The following is a 16855-nucleotide window of genomic DNA, read 5'->3' as shown; positions in this document are numbered from 1 at the left end:
CCAAACTATTGTAATAAGGAGAATCATTGTTGGTTTAATAGAAAATACAATCCCTTGCCTCATGGATGTTTCCTTGACACCTTGTCAAGGTTTTACCATGTAAAAATCTTGTGTTTTTTACTTGTGCCTTACATTCAGTTTCATTCAGTTTCATTTATATAAATCTTGGTTCTTGGTTAATTAACTGTTTGGGCCAATAGGATGATAAATAGACCTTACATACCTACCATTCCATAAAGTATGAAGAATACAACTGGAATCTTTAGATCCACTGAAAACAAGGTCAAGCTCCACACAGACAACTATGCAAGTGAAAACATAATCATTTCCACAAAGAATGTGGCAAGGGTTGTCTAATAAAATATGATCTTTCCGAATCCGATCTGGGATATTTTGTGCATCTCAGACCTTCTTATTGACAATTCTATTAGACGAAGTAACTTCCCATACCATAACTATCGTATCATGACTGCCCCATCCATTGCCACTGAAATTAAGAAATAAAATTTTAATATTCCATTTTATATTCAGGGAGATCACTCTCTTGAAATGAAACTACAAAATCAGGAAAATATACTATAGGAAGCAAACATTTGGACTCAGATAAACTAGCAGAAGAAAATGTAGGTTGATGGACAACATAAGTAGGTATGTAGAATAATCAAGTCAAACCAGCACCCACTTAATAATAGATACCAAGGAAAATAAGTACAAAATATCCATCCTCCTTGAGAATAAAAATACTAGGCTTTGCCCATTTTAGCTACTGGTCGTTGTTAATATTGCATTGTGGACTCTAGGAAAAAATGCAAAGCCCAAGGACTATAGATGTTAGAATTTAAGAGTTGAAGAAGACATGAGAACCACATAGCCAGATCACTAGGTTAACAAACATGATCAAGTCCTGGACATAGAATAATGGCAGAGAATTTGGAGATAGAAAAAGCAGTGTTGTACTCTAGACTTTAAAAATTAAAAGCAGGCAAAAATGTCCAAAAGAATTTCTAGAAAATATAGTTGTCAAATACCTGAAACACAGCTGACCAAGTATTTGTGTCACCTTATGATTTGAACCATGCATCCATAATTCAAATATATAACTTTGAAACTGTTATACCAATTTCCACAACTCAGCAGAAAGCTCGATGACTGGGCTTGTAGGGTAGCAAAACACTATGTCCCAAGCTCAAGGTTCTCATCCAAGGGAACACCAATTTTATGAGGAATACTAAGATCTGAACCAATACCAAAAAATGGTTCCTGTCAAGAGTAATGTGTACCGATAAGATCAGATTTGATAAGGTATTTGACTTTCATCACAACTATTCAATATAATAAATATAAAACAAGACTTCATACAAATTGTCTAGTAATGCTATTTGGCCAGTCCACATTCACCTCCTATTAGGTACCAAGGAAATGAATAACTCATATTATTTTATGGCAAAACATGATCTGAATTAAGATCCAATTGCGAAATCGAAATTAAGTTTCGTAAGCATTATATTTTCTACAAAACCACTGAAGACGGAAAGGTGAAGTTGCCTCCAGTATGTAATTGTGAGGTTAGCCACATTTTGACAGACATGATAAGCCCTGGTTTACAAGTGCAACAGTTAACTCCATGACACCAACAAATACTATTACTATCAGTTCTTGAAATCCTGCAGAAACTACTGAAGTCAGTGTAATTGTGCTTGGTGCATAGTATAATGGATGGGAAATGGGCATGGGTAGCCTTCGCTTAGGATCCTTTTTCCAAAAAAAATTGGATAGGTGTCTGCCCAAAATTTGCAATTTGACCTTCAACAAAATCCTGTTGTAATGGATCTTCTATTGCTTCTATATCAACTACACCTTCATAAGTTACATGGTAAAACACATTGGCAACCTGTTATCCCATAAACAATTTAGAGCTTTAGAATCAAATGTTGACAAACAAAAATGTTGTTTTAAATTTAAATGCAAAATGTCGCATGAATAGATCATACAAAAGAATGATACCTCTACAAATAGCTTTCCATGTTGCTTGTAGCCAAATATTAAATCGATCGAATGATGAAGATTGGAATTAACATACTCACTCTCAAGTGCTTCCCTGTTTCTGAATATGAATTCCTCAGGTGAATCCCACAGTTGATTAACTCAACTTTAAGTATATTGTAAATACCATCGTTTTCCATTCAATAGTAAAATCCATCCATCTACAAAGATACTAAAATATACCTATCATGAATGACAGGGATTATTACATTCTAGAATAATCAACTGACAGAAGCCCAATTTGTCAACAGTAAAATGAAGGACAATTTAACTCATGCACTTGAGTCATTTCAATAATATGGTTCCAGTAGACAAAAAAATTGAAGCCTTTAAAACGATGAATAGGATAAAGTAACTACACTTCATCAGTGTTTGCAAATAGTACCTGTCCATTTGTAACATTAATGGAAGGAAAAAAATATTAATTGATTTAGGATTACAAGCCAAGTAACAGGACACAACCCTCAAGGCAGGTGTGTCCATATCCCACATGTCAGGTAAGTGACATGCTGGGACACATGTCCTAAAATAGGACAAGTGCCAAACAAGTGTTAGACACATGCCCTAGATGAGTTTCTCTCTTCTTGGAGAAACAACTTTAACATATTCTATTTTGGCCATGTATTTGGTATCTCTAGGTGGCTAACTACCTTGTCTAAGATACTGCTCCCATTTTGGCTTGAGTATTCATAGGTGAAGTTATCTAGCTACATGGGTTACCCACAAAGATCATTTTGATAAGGACTCTCACTTTACATACACATTTTGGACAAGTTGTAGTTAGTGTTGGGGACTTAGTTAAACCTTAGCACTGCATATCGTCTATAAATAGATGGAAAGACTAAAAGAGTAAATCAGGTTATACAGTATATGCCTATAATGTATGTCATGGATAATTAGACTCGGTAGGAAAGATACTTATCATTGGTAGAGTTTTCCATCACAAAAATTACCATAATTAAATTAGGATTCCTCCTTTTCAAGCTCTATATCGGAGGCCATGCAGGACACCATTGAGTCGATGAAAGGATGGAAGACACAGTAATAGTCACGATAGGATTGTTTCAAAAAATGGAAGAGTAGGTAAGATAGATTCAATGAAGTTTAAAGGAAGAACAAGACAAGAAAAAGAGTTATGTTTATGAACATAGTACCGATCGAAGTTTTAAAGTGGGGGACTGAGTTTTGTTTTTATTTTTAGTTATTCCTAACACTATTCAGTTTGAGAAAGGTATGAAGTTACCACCTCAATTTATAGGACCTTTTAGAATCAAAGAGAAAATTAGACTAGTGTTGTATTGCCTTGAACTACCACCCCACTTGCATAAAACTCGTGATGTTTTTATGTTTATGTCCTATAACATTATGTTCTCTAATGAATCCCACAAACTTGACTATAGGGAGTTATAGGTCTCAGACGTGGGAACCATAATGATCAAACCTATATGCATATTATACCATAGGGTTTGATAGCTTAGGCATCACTTGGTGGACCAAGTTAAGATACAATGGGACAAGTCTAACCCAAGATCTGCTGCCCGAGAGGACGCAAAGACTATATGTCGCAATTACCCCACTTTTGACCATTTATGATGTCCATCTTGAATTAGATAGCTACCTATGCTAAGGCTCTATTTGCAGTTCCATGTTATTTATTTATGAACACTATGTAATAATGATGCATTTAGTTGGATACGTGAAACTACTAAAATAAATCATTAGATGGATTAGGTATTGATGATTGAAATGTTCGATGTATGACCTAATGTATGACTTACTTGGTTATGATTTATCTAGTGCATGACTTGTTAGATTTATTGTTGCTTCATGTATGGCTTAAGTGGATATGATTTATCTAATGAGTGCCTTAGTGAAATTATGATTTATTTAATGTAAGATTTATTTCCAGTATGAACTACAAAATTGATACGTAGACACTAAACTTAATAAGATGATGTTTAAGATCTTGTATCTATATCTATTTTGTTGTTATATATATATGCATGGATGAGAACTAACCCACAGATTGGAAAGAACTATATGATAACCAAGATATAATCTTCCATTGGGAAGGTCAAGACATCCAATGAGGAAAGGTATGATGTACATTGTTCTATTACATTTGGTATCTACCTGATATGCACTCTTATGACATGGGTAAAATGTAAATGATAGGTGGAAAGACTACCTCAAAGGATTATTCGATGTCAAGTCCAATCGGCGTTCTAGTGTGGTCCATTTTAGGGCGTTGACCCTAGTTGTGAGGAGGGGTGGAAGTATTTTCCACCATGTAACCTCCAAACCTGGAATCGTGGGAGGGTAGTGGTGGACATGCTCCCATAGACGTGTGATGACGATTGCTAGTTTCTTAATGGGGAAGTTAGGTCGATATAGTCAACGCTTCCGCCTTATTGGTTTTATAAGTGGTTAGATTAGTATATCTGATGCCACCATAGATAGTAGTAGAGGATGGATAGGGTGGGAAAGGAGGTAGGTCAGGAAGGATAGGAGGATATAGATCAGTTGGAGACTCTTGATGGAACGTGATGTCATTGTCTGACTTATCAAACTATACTACTATAACTCCCTCTCTATTTTGTTATGCCTTATTGCCAAATTGCTTCGAAATCCTTATATATTTTACACTCTAACTTTGAGACGAAGTTTTCTGAAGGAGGAGTGTATGTAATGCACTACTTAATCTTATCATGCAAATTTTACTAGTGTTTAAATTTCCTTAAAATATTGACTTATAATTATCAAGAAATATTGGTACATACCTACATTGGTGAAACTGTAAATTTATTACTGATATAAATTTTGTGATTATTCAATTCCTAACTTACCTCCTCAAATTTAAATTTTTATAGGATATGGTCTAATTCCATTTATTCCAATTTAAGTATCCATATCCCCAAATTGTCCTCTCAAATTTACTTGGAAGAAGGCATGGTCCTCTCCAATTAATTACCAAATTATATATTTATATCTCATCTCCAAAATGTCCTCTCAAATTTACATGGGAGAAGACATGATCCTCTCCAATTAATCACCAAATTATATATTCATATCTCATCCCCAAAAAAGTCAAATATAAGGATGAGGGGGTAGTTATGACATTAATGATAGGTGGTTGAGGTGGAGAAGAGAAGGGGACATAAAAGGGGAAGGATGATGGGAGGAGAGGGGATCCTTGGTCTTGGTTTTAGTTTGGTTTGGTTTTGTAGGATTTTGTTTTGGAGGAGGGATGTGGAGAAAGAGGAGGGAGATCAAACTTGGATCTGGAGAGTGTTTGTTAAATTTGGACACACTGCATCTGGTTGGACTTGGGCTTGAAGGGCTAGGGAACCTATGGAGGTTCCCTGGGCTAGGGATTACTTTCTAGTTGGCTAGGAGGCAAATCCAGTCAGGTAGTCAAGAGGAGCATGGAGATCAGGAGCATCTCAACTAAGCTATTGGAATAGGTATTATCCGTCATTTATTTTAGTTATGTAAATTTTTACAAGTTATACATTTTGTAGATTAAATTAATTTATGTTGATGCTTATGATGTTTTATGAACCTGGAATTTTCCTTGTTATGAAATTTAGAGAAATCTATTTGAATGAATGTAGTAGTAGTTAGATGACCTATAGTTGGGTCCTCACACCTTCCCACGTGCTAGAAGATAGTTGGCTTGTGACTGGGTGCTAAGTAGGCTCCTAACAAAGAAACAAACTCCCCCATTCTCCCCATGACATGTGGCAACCTTTAAACACCATACAAAACTATGTGCAACAGTTGCGTAGCATTGTACAACGAATTTCAAAAATACTGATTGCACCTCCTTTCCTGATTCAAATTACACAAGATGGCCCCAACTATTCAATCAAGACTTCAGACTACAAAAGAAACCTTCAGAATGCCAAAACGTGGTCCATACAACCTTCACAAATATTTAATGAGCTCTGTTGCGCAACATTGGAAGTTTCCAGCAATCATCAAAATTTGAAAAACCAGGAAGTAAACCATTACCTCCTCTTTCTTTTACTGGCTGAAGGCTTGTTGGGAGATGTCTTGGTCTTAGTGCCTTTGGATGAGGTGTCACTTTCTTTTCTCAATGTTGGTTGAGGTGACTTTGACGTTGTTTGTAGCTTAGTTCTTAGCCTAGGTGTGTTCCCAGATGTAGGCACTCCAATTTCCTATTTGTAATTATTCCTCAACCTTCAAGCTTTCAATAGCTTCTGCTTCGTGACCCCTAACCTCCTCTTTAAGACCAAATTTATGATGTAATATTGTTTTAGTTGTATCCTTGTAGGGAGAGACCACTTAAGGAGGAATTTTTCCCTGTCAAGTGCTTCGCGGGCTTCAATTAATTCCTTATCAGCATTTAGAATCAATTGATTAACAACTCTTTTGAAGTCTTTATTGTCCTGGAATATTTGCATCATCTGCATTTGACATTCCTCAAGCCCTTTTAAATACCTTTGATACTCTCGCCATTTATCAAATCCAGGTATGTCTGGTGATTGAGATATTTGCTTCATCTTCTAGACCTACCCTTGCTTAAGTTTTGATGCTCTAGTTGTAGGCCTTCTAGACTTCACCTTGGGCTCCTCCAACTGCTCAACATCTATGACCTATTTACCTTTTTCCTGTGCAGTAGGCTTAGGTGGTTCCTTTGATGACTCTTTTTCTTGGGCTGCTAATGAAGTTGTGTGTGCAAGCTCTTTGGTTTGCCTCTTCAAGAAGGAAATCTTAAGTTGTGCCTTTTCAAGAGCATCCTTGAACCTAGAAACCTCATCACTTTCTTCCTTCATTTTAACATCCCGTTCTTCCTCTATACTTCCCACTTGTCTACCTTTTGGAATGTCATCAATTTGTTGAGGAGTTGGCTCCTCAACAACCTTCTTACCCTTTGACCTAGTTCCAGGCCTCAATAAAAACTTTGCATCTTCCTTAGCAACTTGAACAACCTCCTCTGTTTGCAACTCTATTACTTGAGCTTTTGCTTCTTGAACCTATGACACATGAACCGCTGGTGCTTCAACCTTCTCCTTTCCTTTTTTACTTGGCTTCTTACCTTAACCTAATTTATTCACCATTGTCTTGGCCACTCGCTCATTTTTAGTCTCTTCCTTCTCCTCACAAACATCCATGGGTGGAATGTCTTCTTGAGGTAGAAGACCTAGACCAGGAAAAAAAAAAAAACTTTGCCATGAGATTTTTTTCTTTTCAAGCTCATACATAACCAAAATATTTATCAAAGAAAAATGAAATAGGCTAGACATGTGACTATCCTTCTTAGCTTGCACTTTCTCCCCCTTCCTCCCTAGGCTCTTGAACAAATAGTATGGTAGATTCATGGTCTATTTAGAAGTGAAATGTACCAAAATTCTAAGGTGGTATTGATAAACTCTGTTGAACCTACCCTCATAGGTGAAATATATTTGAATAACCTCGAGTAGCTGGATATAATGGCTCTGGAGGTGTGTGCTAGGAAAAGTAGTGTCAAATTTATCTTTGAACTATGGCTTTACAAACTCTTTGAGACATGCCATGTTCAAATCATCTCCCTTAAACCACGTTTCTCCATTTGCAGGGATAGTTGTGGCATCCACAATAAGTTTTTCTGAAATAAATAGCTCCAGGTTCCCTAATTTAACTTTTCCCTCCTTGAGGTTCAAGGCAAACATACTAGCCAGTTGCATATGGTGACCTACTTCTTGTATTTTCTCACAAAAGGGGACACATCCTGAGTTTTCAAAGGCTACTCTAATCGTTGGATTATAGTTCACTAGGTCTAGCATTTTTTGCTCAATTCATATAATTTCCCCTCCTTTTTATTTACAATGGGAGCCATCTATCTTTGTACATAGAGGGAAAGATTTCCTTTGGCTTTCGTGGAAGGATACGTGGATAATAGTAAAAATAATAGTCTCTATTTTTGGACAACAATAACAATAGTTTATGCGATTGACAACAACCCTAGGCTTTACGTTTGAAGACAATAACAACAAACTATGCTTTATAGACATGTTGCACAATGGGAAATAGGGTCTAATAATGTATTTAAATACTATTGGAAATTAATAGAACCTATGTACCTTTACCTAAACTAGCTCAACATATGAAAACACTCACATTTCAATTACAAAGCTCCAGTTCCAATTTTTGAATTAAAGTATACCTGACACAGGGCATGCACAATGATTTGGAAACAAGGGAATAACACGACTTGATTAACCATGAATTATGATTATTAAAAAAGATTAGGTTAAGTGGTAAGACCCCTACCTCAGTATTAGTAGAAGGTGGAAATCCGAGAAGTGTCGAGACTGTGTAGCACTGGAGGATCGCTGCGCAACGACTGTGCAACATTGTGTGCAATGAATAACTGGGTAGAATCGGTGCACAGGGATGGCTTTACAATTACTATAGATTTTTTCTTTGTCACTATCTTTGTTGTGGATCGATCCTAAAGCTTCGAATTTGATGGTTTACTAGCCTAGACTCAGCATAAAGATACTTTGTAGGGATTAAGGCGATCATCTCAGTTTGATTTGAATCACCTGTTTTGTCTTGTAGTGTGATTTCATGAAGCGCTCCACTTAGAGTGATATGATCAATCGAGCATGGGAAATGATTAGAACGTTAGGGAGTATAACATTCTTTAGATAGTGGGGGGGATGGGGTTATGTCATACATGAGGGGTATTATGGTCTTTTGGGGAAATATATTTAGGATAAAAAGGGGGGGTGGATAAATGAAAGTAATGTGAATGATGGGTAGGTGGTAAGAAGGGAAACAAGGGTATGGGTGTAAGTTTTTGGGAAGGGATATTAATAAATGAATCATGAGAAATCAGGTTGTACAATTAGGGAATCAAGGGTACCTAAGATTAGGGATGAAATGCAATTTTTTTTTTTAAAGACCATATTCCTTGAGCACTAGTATTCTGGCCATGATGAACTCAATTGAGCAATTTTTGACAGACACAGAACTGGCACATACCCCTTGACTTGACTATATGAATATGTGCAACCATGACTCCCAATGACTTGACACTGTTTCACACTTTGAATGAACCACTTGATGACAAAAATTCGGCGATGTCAAACAATGACCTTCGAACCTATGACAAAAACAATGGTCATAGGCTCAACTTATTTAAAAACTAAAAGAAAAAGAATATGAGAAACAATCGACAATGAAAAATACTGACCCTAACAAAAACAATAATAAAATTGTAGTTTTCTCCCGTTATGGATTTCTACATAAATATGGTGTCAATATGTGTTCATGTGATGTTTTGGTTTTCTTATTACTTGTTGTTCACATAGTCAATTTGTTGGTCATTATTTCTTAAGTTTCTCATGTAATGTTTCAGTTAATGAGTTTAATGAAAATAATTTTAATGTCCATGAATATACTAAACTGATTCACCCCCTCTCAGTTTAGTCAATTTTCATCACTAGAAGCCCTGTTCCATATTTTTAGTGCTAGCTACAAATCAACTACCTAGAAAAACCCATAAATTTCCAGTTCAATTTAAGATGATGATAAGTTCGTATAAAAAATACTAAGGCTAATATGTTTTCCAAAATTTCCAAACACATGATAAACATTTCGTCAAACACATGGTAAACGTAGTAACTACAAGTCATGAATGCATATCTGTTCACTGTCCCCTTAGCTTCATCAGAGAATCATCAAGAGGGCTCAATGCCCTCTTGAGCTACTTTCATCAAACACTAGTTAGGCCATGCATTCACATAACCATTCTTTAACTTATCAATCTATAAGAAAGATCCATAAAAACATCACATTATACAATAAGAATATGCCATGTTGATAACCAACATTTAACCAAAATGAACTCAAGACAAAACAATCATAAAATCAACACAATAACTAGTACATGTGCACATTAGTCTCAATAAGAAATAACACATAATAACATATGCATAAAGCCAACCAAGTTAGGGACTTCCATCATCATACCTAGAGGAATTTGCCTATCTCCACCCATCCGTCAAGAGTTCTAGGAGAAAAACCATCTACACCATCGACCCTTGGGAATTTTCCTAAGACCACCTCCACCAGGATCCAAAATCTACCGACGATCTAAAGCTTAACCAAAACAGGGAACCCACTACAACATGGCTATCTAGGAAATGGCAAGGCAAGGCTGAAACCACTATCAATCCTAACAAATCTCATGCCAATTATAGCAAAGTTACCAAATAATTAAATGCATGTCCCATGCATTCAAATATCAGCCAGTGAATCACAAATGCTACCTATTAATTGCAAATTTCTTCTTCTATAACTGCTTTCCCAACCTTCTTCTTCGCTGCTCACAAATTCTTTGCTTTCTTGCTTTCTTATGTCCAAGTTCTCTCTCTCCAAGTGAGAATGCTTCTATGTCCAAGTGAATACTAGAAAGCTCCAAGAGTATACGTGTGTAAGAATGACTAAGAGTGGCTAAGAGATGCATAAAATGTTCTCCCTCTCCTTTTGTTTCCTTTTCCTTTTATTTTCTTTCAATTTCCTTCATTTTCCTTTGCATGGATATTTTTTTTTCTCTTCATCTTATTTTTCTCTTATTTTCCTTTATTTCTTTTAATTAATTGCCATTTATTGCCTTTTGCCTTTGCCAATACCAATGCCAATTTCCATAGCCATTAATTAAATACGAGTGATGCCCACAATAATTTGTTTCCCTCCATTCAAATTGGAACACATGTCCCATGAATTTGGTTTAATTTATTTACATGAAAAATAAACTCCAGGTCGTTACACTATAAACCTTTCTATTTGATCTTTATAGAATTTGATCATATTTTCTATCAGTTTTTTAGCTTTTTTCCACTGGAAAAATCAATAATTTCCATTAATAATTTGAAAATTACATATGGTAGATGTCATTGGCATTGCTGTAATGTTCATACAAAATCACCTCACAGGGTGTTGTATCAGCGAGTATTACAAAATTGTGCTGGGTATATGCATATGTATGGCTGTTCAGCCTATTCGAGTTCACAAATATCCATTTATAAACAACATAATCATAGTTAATTACAGTTCCATCATGTCAAAATATATTATCCAAAACTGTCAGTGATCGGGACTGTTGTCCCTCTGTTCTCTCAGGTCTATGTATGGCCTGTGGTAGAATCTGTGTTCTTCAGCTCCATTCTGCTCCACAATTATCCAATCGCCTCTAGGAAGTAACGAGGCCTCTTTGGATAATTTTTCAGCTTCGCTATTATGCTCTCTGTAAATATGTAAACAAGAGAAATGATTAAATGCTGCTTTGAGAGTGAGAGCATCTTGTAATAGATTGCTGAGTGTGTGTGTATGACATATAGTGACATTATTGATCCAGTTAACGACCATCATTGAGTCTCCAAATATGTTGAGATTAGAGAGCTGGTGTGTTAGTGCAAAATGCAATAGGTTCCGGATGGCAGAAAGCTCAGCATAGTTATTAGATCCTCTTCCAAATCCCATTTTAACAAGGTATCTGTGATGTTCATTTATGTGCAGCACGAAACCACCTCCACAGCCCGTTTGGCTTGCATCCCCGTTGAAGAAGGCCCACGGGGTCGATTTGTCAATATTGGGCATGTCCTGTATCGTCCTGGCTCGAGGCGGAGGAGGGTCTGGCAATTCTTGGTACGCAGCGATAATGGTGGCTTCAACCCGGGTCCATGATACGGGTTGATCTTCGAAGACAGCACGGTTCCGCGCAAGCCAGGTATACCATGTTGCCACGGGGGGGAGATATAATAGTTTGGTGCCCGGGTGACTGTGCGTCCATGCAGTCCATGCGCCCGAAAGTTCATCCCCACTCCAAATCCCTGCTATGCCCAATTGTGTGCGAATGTTGGTCCAAAGGGATTGTACAGCAGGACAGTTTAGGAAAATGTGATCCGAGGTTTCTGTAGCAGCCTTGCAAAAGATACACCAGGAGGGTCCATATATGGATCTGCGGGTAAGATATTCGCCCGTGGGGACGATACCTTTGAGGGCACACCAGAAAAATAATCTGGTGCGAGGTGGAGCCTTTAGCTTCCAAATGAGATGCCACCATGAATGAATTGGATCAGGAATTTTGTGAGATATGAGGGCTCTGTAACCAAATTTTGGAGTGTATAGACCATGATCCGCTATACTCCATATGAGCTCGTCTGGACCTTGTTTGATGCGAATATGTGATTCAGATAACGCAGAGATATAATTATTCCATTCCTGATGCCATTGCAGGGGGAGGTCCAGTTGCTGGGCCGATTTCCATGCTTGGGAAAAAATGTCTGTGCGAAGCTGGTCGGCGATATGAGCGAAATTCCGAATGTCGCGGTTATGTAGATGTGTGATGAGCTCATTGTTGAGGATGTGTCTGCCCCCACTGTTGATCCACGGATCGAGACCAATCCTGCCTGACAATCCATCATTAATTCTCCAAACTAGGTGGTCACGAATGAGGGGGAGGGAATGGATCAAGGCCTTCCAGGTTGATGAGCAACCCTTTGCCGACCAAGATGGTAATCTAGCCCAGTCCATAATATTCTGGGGCCATATGTATTTATGATAGGATACATGTGCCCATAGGCTTTGGCTGGTTAATAAGGTCCAACCCATCTTGGCAGCAAGTGCCATAGCGAAATCAGTTAGATCTTTGAGGCCCCATCCCCCCCATTTTTTGGGTAGTGATATTTTCTTCCAGCTAATCCAGGCAAAGATTCTTTTATCCTGACTCCCATTCCAGAGGTATCGATTGCACAGCTGCTGTAGACGCCCTAGAATGTTCCTCGGTATCCATGCAAGAGCCATCCAGAATACCGGGGTAGCCTCTAACACAGATTTAATGAGAACCAATCTGCCTGCCCTAGAGAGATATCTGTAGCTCCAGCCAGTGAGTCTTTTCTCCAGTTTGGCAACTAACCAGACCCAATCTGCAATCCTTTGGCAAGTAGGCTTCAGTTTGAATCCCAGGTATTTGAGGCCTCTATCCAGAGGGAGAATAATGTAGGGAAATACCTGAAGGGCTAGCCGGGATTCCTGTACTGAAGTACGGGTGCAAGTGATGGTGGATTTCAACTGATTTGGCAGCATACCTGTAGCAGCAGAGAAAAGTTGCAGGATCTTTGAGAAGGTCCTGGAGTCTCGTACGCTGCCATCAAGTAGTATTAGAACATCGTCCACAAAGAGCAGATGAGTAAGGGTGCAAAGGTCGGATATGCGGAGGCCCCCAACATCTCCAGTCCTTTTTGCTGAGTCCATGAGGCGACTGAGACCTTCCATGACCAAGAGGAAGAGAAGGGGTGATAGGGGGCAGCCCTGTCTCAATCCCCTTTCCGAGTGGAAAAAAGGGGAGGCCGAGCCATTAATGAGGATACTGAAGGTTGGGGAGGATATACAGGCCATAATCCAAGAGATGAAGGCATGTGGGAACCCCAGATGGATGAGGATCATTTTTAAGTATAGCCAGCTGACCCGGTCGAAAGCTTTTGAGAGGTCAATTTTGAGGAGAATGGCTTTTAGATGCCTGGTCCAGATGGAGTGCATGGCTTCTTGGGCAAGACCAATGGCCTCGTGAATCTGCCTTGATTCAAGGAAAGCAAATTGTTGCGGGGCAATGGATCGGGAGAGGATAGGTCTAATGCGATTTGCAATGGTCTTAGAAATGATTTTATAGAGGCAGTTGCATAAGGAGATAGGCCTGTAATCGTCGAAAGATTCCGGGGAGTCAGATTTAGGGATAAGTGCTATGAAAGTAGAATTGATTGCATGATAGATAGAACCCGTAGTCCTGCTCTCCTCAACCACCCCCAGCAGATCCTGTCCCAGAACGTCAAAGAAGGCCAAGTAGAATTCGATGGTCCAACCATCCGGACCAGGACTCTTGTCCTTTTTGAACCATTTCAGCACTCCTTCCAGTTCCTCAGCCGAGACCGGGTCAATAAGTGCCTCCACATCTTCGTCCTCCACAAATCTCGGGAAGTGGTTTGCCACATTGATGATATCAGGTAAATTAACTTCCCGAGGGCACTTATAAAGATTCCTGAAGTGAGTAGTGCCCAGATGGGCAAGCTTGTTAAAAGTATCAGCGATGTCACCGTCCGGGGTAGGGAGCTTCCAGATAGTATTTGCTATTTTCCTGCTCTTTGCATAGCTATGAAAGAACTTTGAGTTTTCATCCCCTGCTTGGATCCATAATGCCCTACTTCTCAGTCTGATGGATTCTTCTCTCTCTTTGAGGATCTTTACTTTTTGATTCTCCAAGTCAATAAGCCTGCATTTATCAGCAGCAGATATGAATCCCAGCCCTCTTTCGTCTGTGAGAGAGCTTAATTCAGCTTCAATATGGGTAAGCTGAGCCGAGTCTCGGTCCTGTTTCTCCTTTGCCCACAGAATTGATAAATGTTTAATTTCAGAGAGATTCCTGCAAAACCCTTTGGCGAGAGAATCTGTGTCATTGATAGGGTGTGAGGACCAGTAATCCGATACCATCTTGACATATGATGGATCCTTCAGCCAGGTATGGTTGAATTTGAAGGGTGCCTTGGGTTTCTTAAATGGACCCTGTATCTCCAAAAATATTGGATTGTGATCCGACAATCCCCCCGAGCCAACCCATTGTCTGTAGAGATGCAAGCGCTGTTGGAGGGTCCCCTTCATAAGAAATCTGTCAAGTCTGCGAGCAAGTGCAGCATCCCCAACCCTCCGATTCCTCCATGTGGGGAGAAGTCGCTGCATGGGTATATCCATAAAATTTGTTTGCTCAAGCAGATTGGTCATATAGTCAGTAATGGGGTCAATTTGTGCTGCCGAACCCCATGACTCCCTGTATCCCAGAGAGAAATTTAGATCTCCTCCAATAACAACCCGGTCTTCATTCATCATAGAGAGATGTAGTAGATGCTGCCAGAATGATTCTCTCTGGGAGCAGGGGGCATAAACATTGACCATTCTGAGGTTCATACCAAGATCAGCGGAGAAAATGTCCATCCCTAGAAACCCCGCTCCTCCCCAAGTCGAGTCCACCTTGATGGAGCGAGGGTTGATGCCTATGGCCAGACCTCCAGATCGGCCCACGGCATCAATGGCAGAAAAGTTCCAGCCAGGGGTCAAGGCTTGCATGGACCGAGTTAACTGATCAGCAGTACAGAGAGTCTCTTGGAGCATGATGATGTCGATTGGTTCAGATTCAATGAGCCTCTTCATGGCTAGTTTCTTGGAGGAACTAGCCAGTCCTCTGCAGTTAAAAGATAGGCACTTCATGGGGGAACACCTCTCGGGGTGTGTCCTGCTCTAAGGACCCCGTCAATGGTCGATTGTCGACCAGATACAACCTCTGCCCCGGCTTGTTTAATAGCCTTTGAGAGGTGGGATTTTCTCCCTCTGGAGCTCAAGGAACCCCCCTCAGGTATCACTATGCCCAATCCCGAATGGCTGACAGAAGGCTCTTTTGCTAGAGTTCGAGACCTGAGAAAATATGAATGAGGTGGGGAGGGCTCCGAGGGGGGCAGGTGGGAGCTAGCCACGGGGGATGAGGTGGATATGATAGGATCAGTGGTGCAGATATGTGGAGAAGATGATAGAGCACAGTGTATCATGGAAGTCTGAGGGGAGGATCCATAATTATGCATAACATCAAAAGTAGAAAGCAAGGGATGGTAAGGAGAATCCGAGACCGTACCCGCTTCTGCTGCTGTGCGTGCCCTGGTCTTTGGAGGCGAGGGCTGCCGAAGTCCCGGATCGACCACAGGAGATGCTGACGGAGGAGGCGGTCCCGAAGAGGAAGGACGAGAGGTAATGGGAGATGCCGTCCTGGTTGGAGCTGGGGTCCCTTTCGGAGAGTCTTCTGTTTTCTTGTTGAGTGGGCAGTCCTTCGCAAGGTGTCCTACTTTGTGGCATCGTCTGCAACGGAAGGGGACTCCTTCATAGTCCAATAGCTGCACTCTGATACACCTTCCCCATTGTAGGGTGATTTGTTCCTCAAGTCCTTCCCGGGTGTCTAGATGGACCAGTACCCGCGCTAGGGTCCGGCTCCCCGATTCAACATAAGTGCGATCATAATCCAGATACGTCCCCAGGGCATTTCCAACCCTAATGAAAACTTCTTCAGCCCAAAACGGCAATGGTAGTCCTGGTAGGCGCACCCAAATTGGTCCGGCTCCGAGCTGTTCCTTTTCTGGGTCGAAGAGGGGATTCCATCTCTTTAGGAGGACTGGAGCCATTTCAATATGCCAGTACCTGCCCAAGACCAAATTTGTGTGGCCTTCCTTGGAGAAATGAAGGGAAAACCATCCTCTGGGGAGGACATGTACCGCCGGAAGATCAGAGAGAACTCCACCCCAGATCTCCTGTACCCACTGTTTGAGCCTCTTCACCGAGTAGGTTCTTCCCCTGACGTGCCCAACCAACACAGTGTTTGCAATGTCCATATATTCACCGAGAGGCTTCGATTCGTCGAATTTGATAGAGATATCCTTGGCTGTAGCCCTAACACACTTAATCTTCTTTTTGGAGGTGCGGGGAGCCGACGGATGGTCGACCAGGGGATTAGTGATACCATCCAGGGATGGGGGTTTTGCAGGCCGAATGATGACAGCAGGTGTTTCAAAGCATCCGGAGGGGCGAGCTCCCGAAACAGGGGGGAGTGATGCAGGGGAACCGACGGGGGGGGGGGGGGCACCGTAAGGAGTGGAGGGGCCAGCGGATCGAAGGAGGGCGAAGGAGGCGTATGAGTAGCCAAGAATTGCAGAGAGCCCGGCGAGAGAGGGGGGACCTCAAATGGCGGAGATTCAATAGGGTAAGAACC

General features: G+C 40.4%; 1 protein-coding gene across 1 annotated transcript; it reads right to left on the bottom strand.

The window, feature by feature from the left end:
* Positions 1 to 11142: 11142 nt before the first annotated feature.
* On the bottom strand, positions 11143 to 16271 carry LOC149264792 (uncharacterized). Its single transcript, XM_089400871.1, has 3 exons — positions 15517 to 16271; positions 13949 to 15286; positions 11143 to 13201 (listed from the first exon to the last, which is right to left on the bottom strand). Exons 1-3 carry the CDS (start codon positions 16269 to 16271, stop codon positions 11143 to 11145), a joined length of 4152 nt encoding a protein of 1383 aa, XP_089256997.1.
* Positions 16272 to 16855: the final 584 nt, after the last annotated feature.

The sequence above is a fragment of the Pinus tabuliformis genome, chromosome 6 (genome assembly GCF_031772625.1).
Source record: "Pinus tabuliformis cultivar Carrire ecotype Pingquan chromosome 6, CPIR1, whole genome shotgun sequence".
NCBI lineage: Eukaryota > Viridiplantae > Streptophyta > Pinopsida > Pinales > Pinaceae > Pinus > Pinus tabuliformis.
Note: the sequence above shows the minus strand (reverse complement) of the source record. Positions and strands in the feature narration are given on the sequence as shown.

Excerpts from the sequence above, each read along its gene's own strand:
- LOC149264792 (XM_089400871.1), bottom strand. The coding sequence starts at position 16,271 with ATGGCTCCAGTCCTCCTAAAGAGATGGAATCCCCTCTTCGACCCAGAA. Across the intron at positions 15,287-15,516 it reads CCTCATTCATATTTTCTCAG|AGGACTGGCTAGTTCCTCCA; the intron begins GTCTCGAACTCT and ends TTTTAACTGCAG. Across the intron at positions 13,202-13,948 it reads CTGGAAGGAGTGCTGAAATG|CGTACGAGACTCCAGGACCT; the intron begins GTTCAAAAAGGA and ends ACTTGATGGCAG.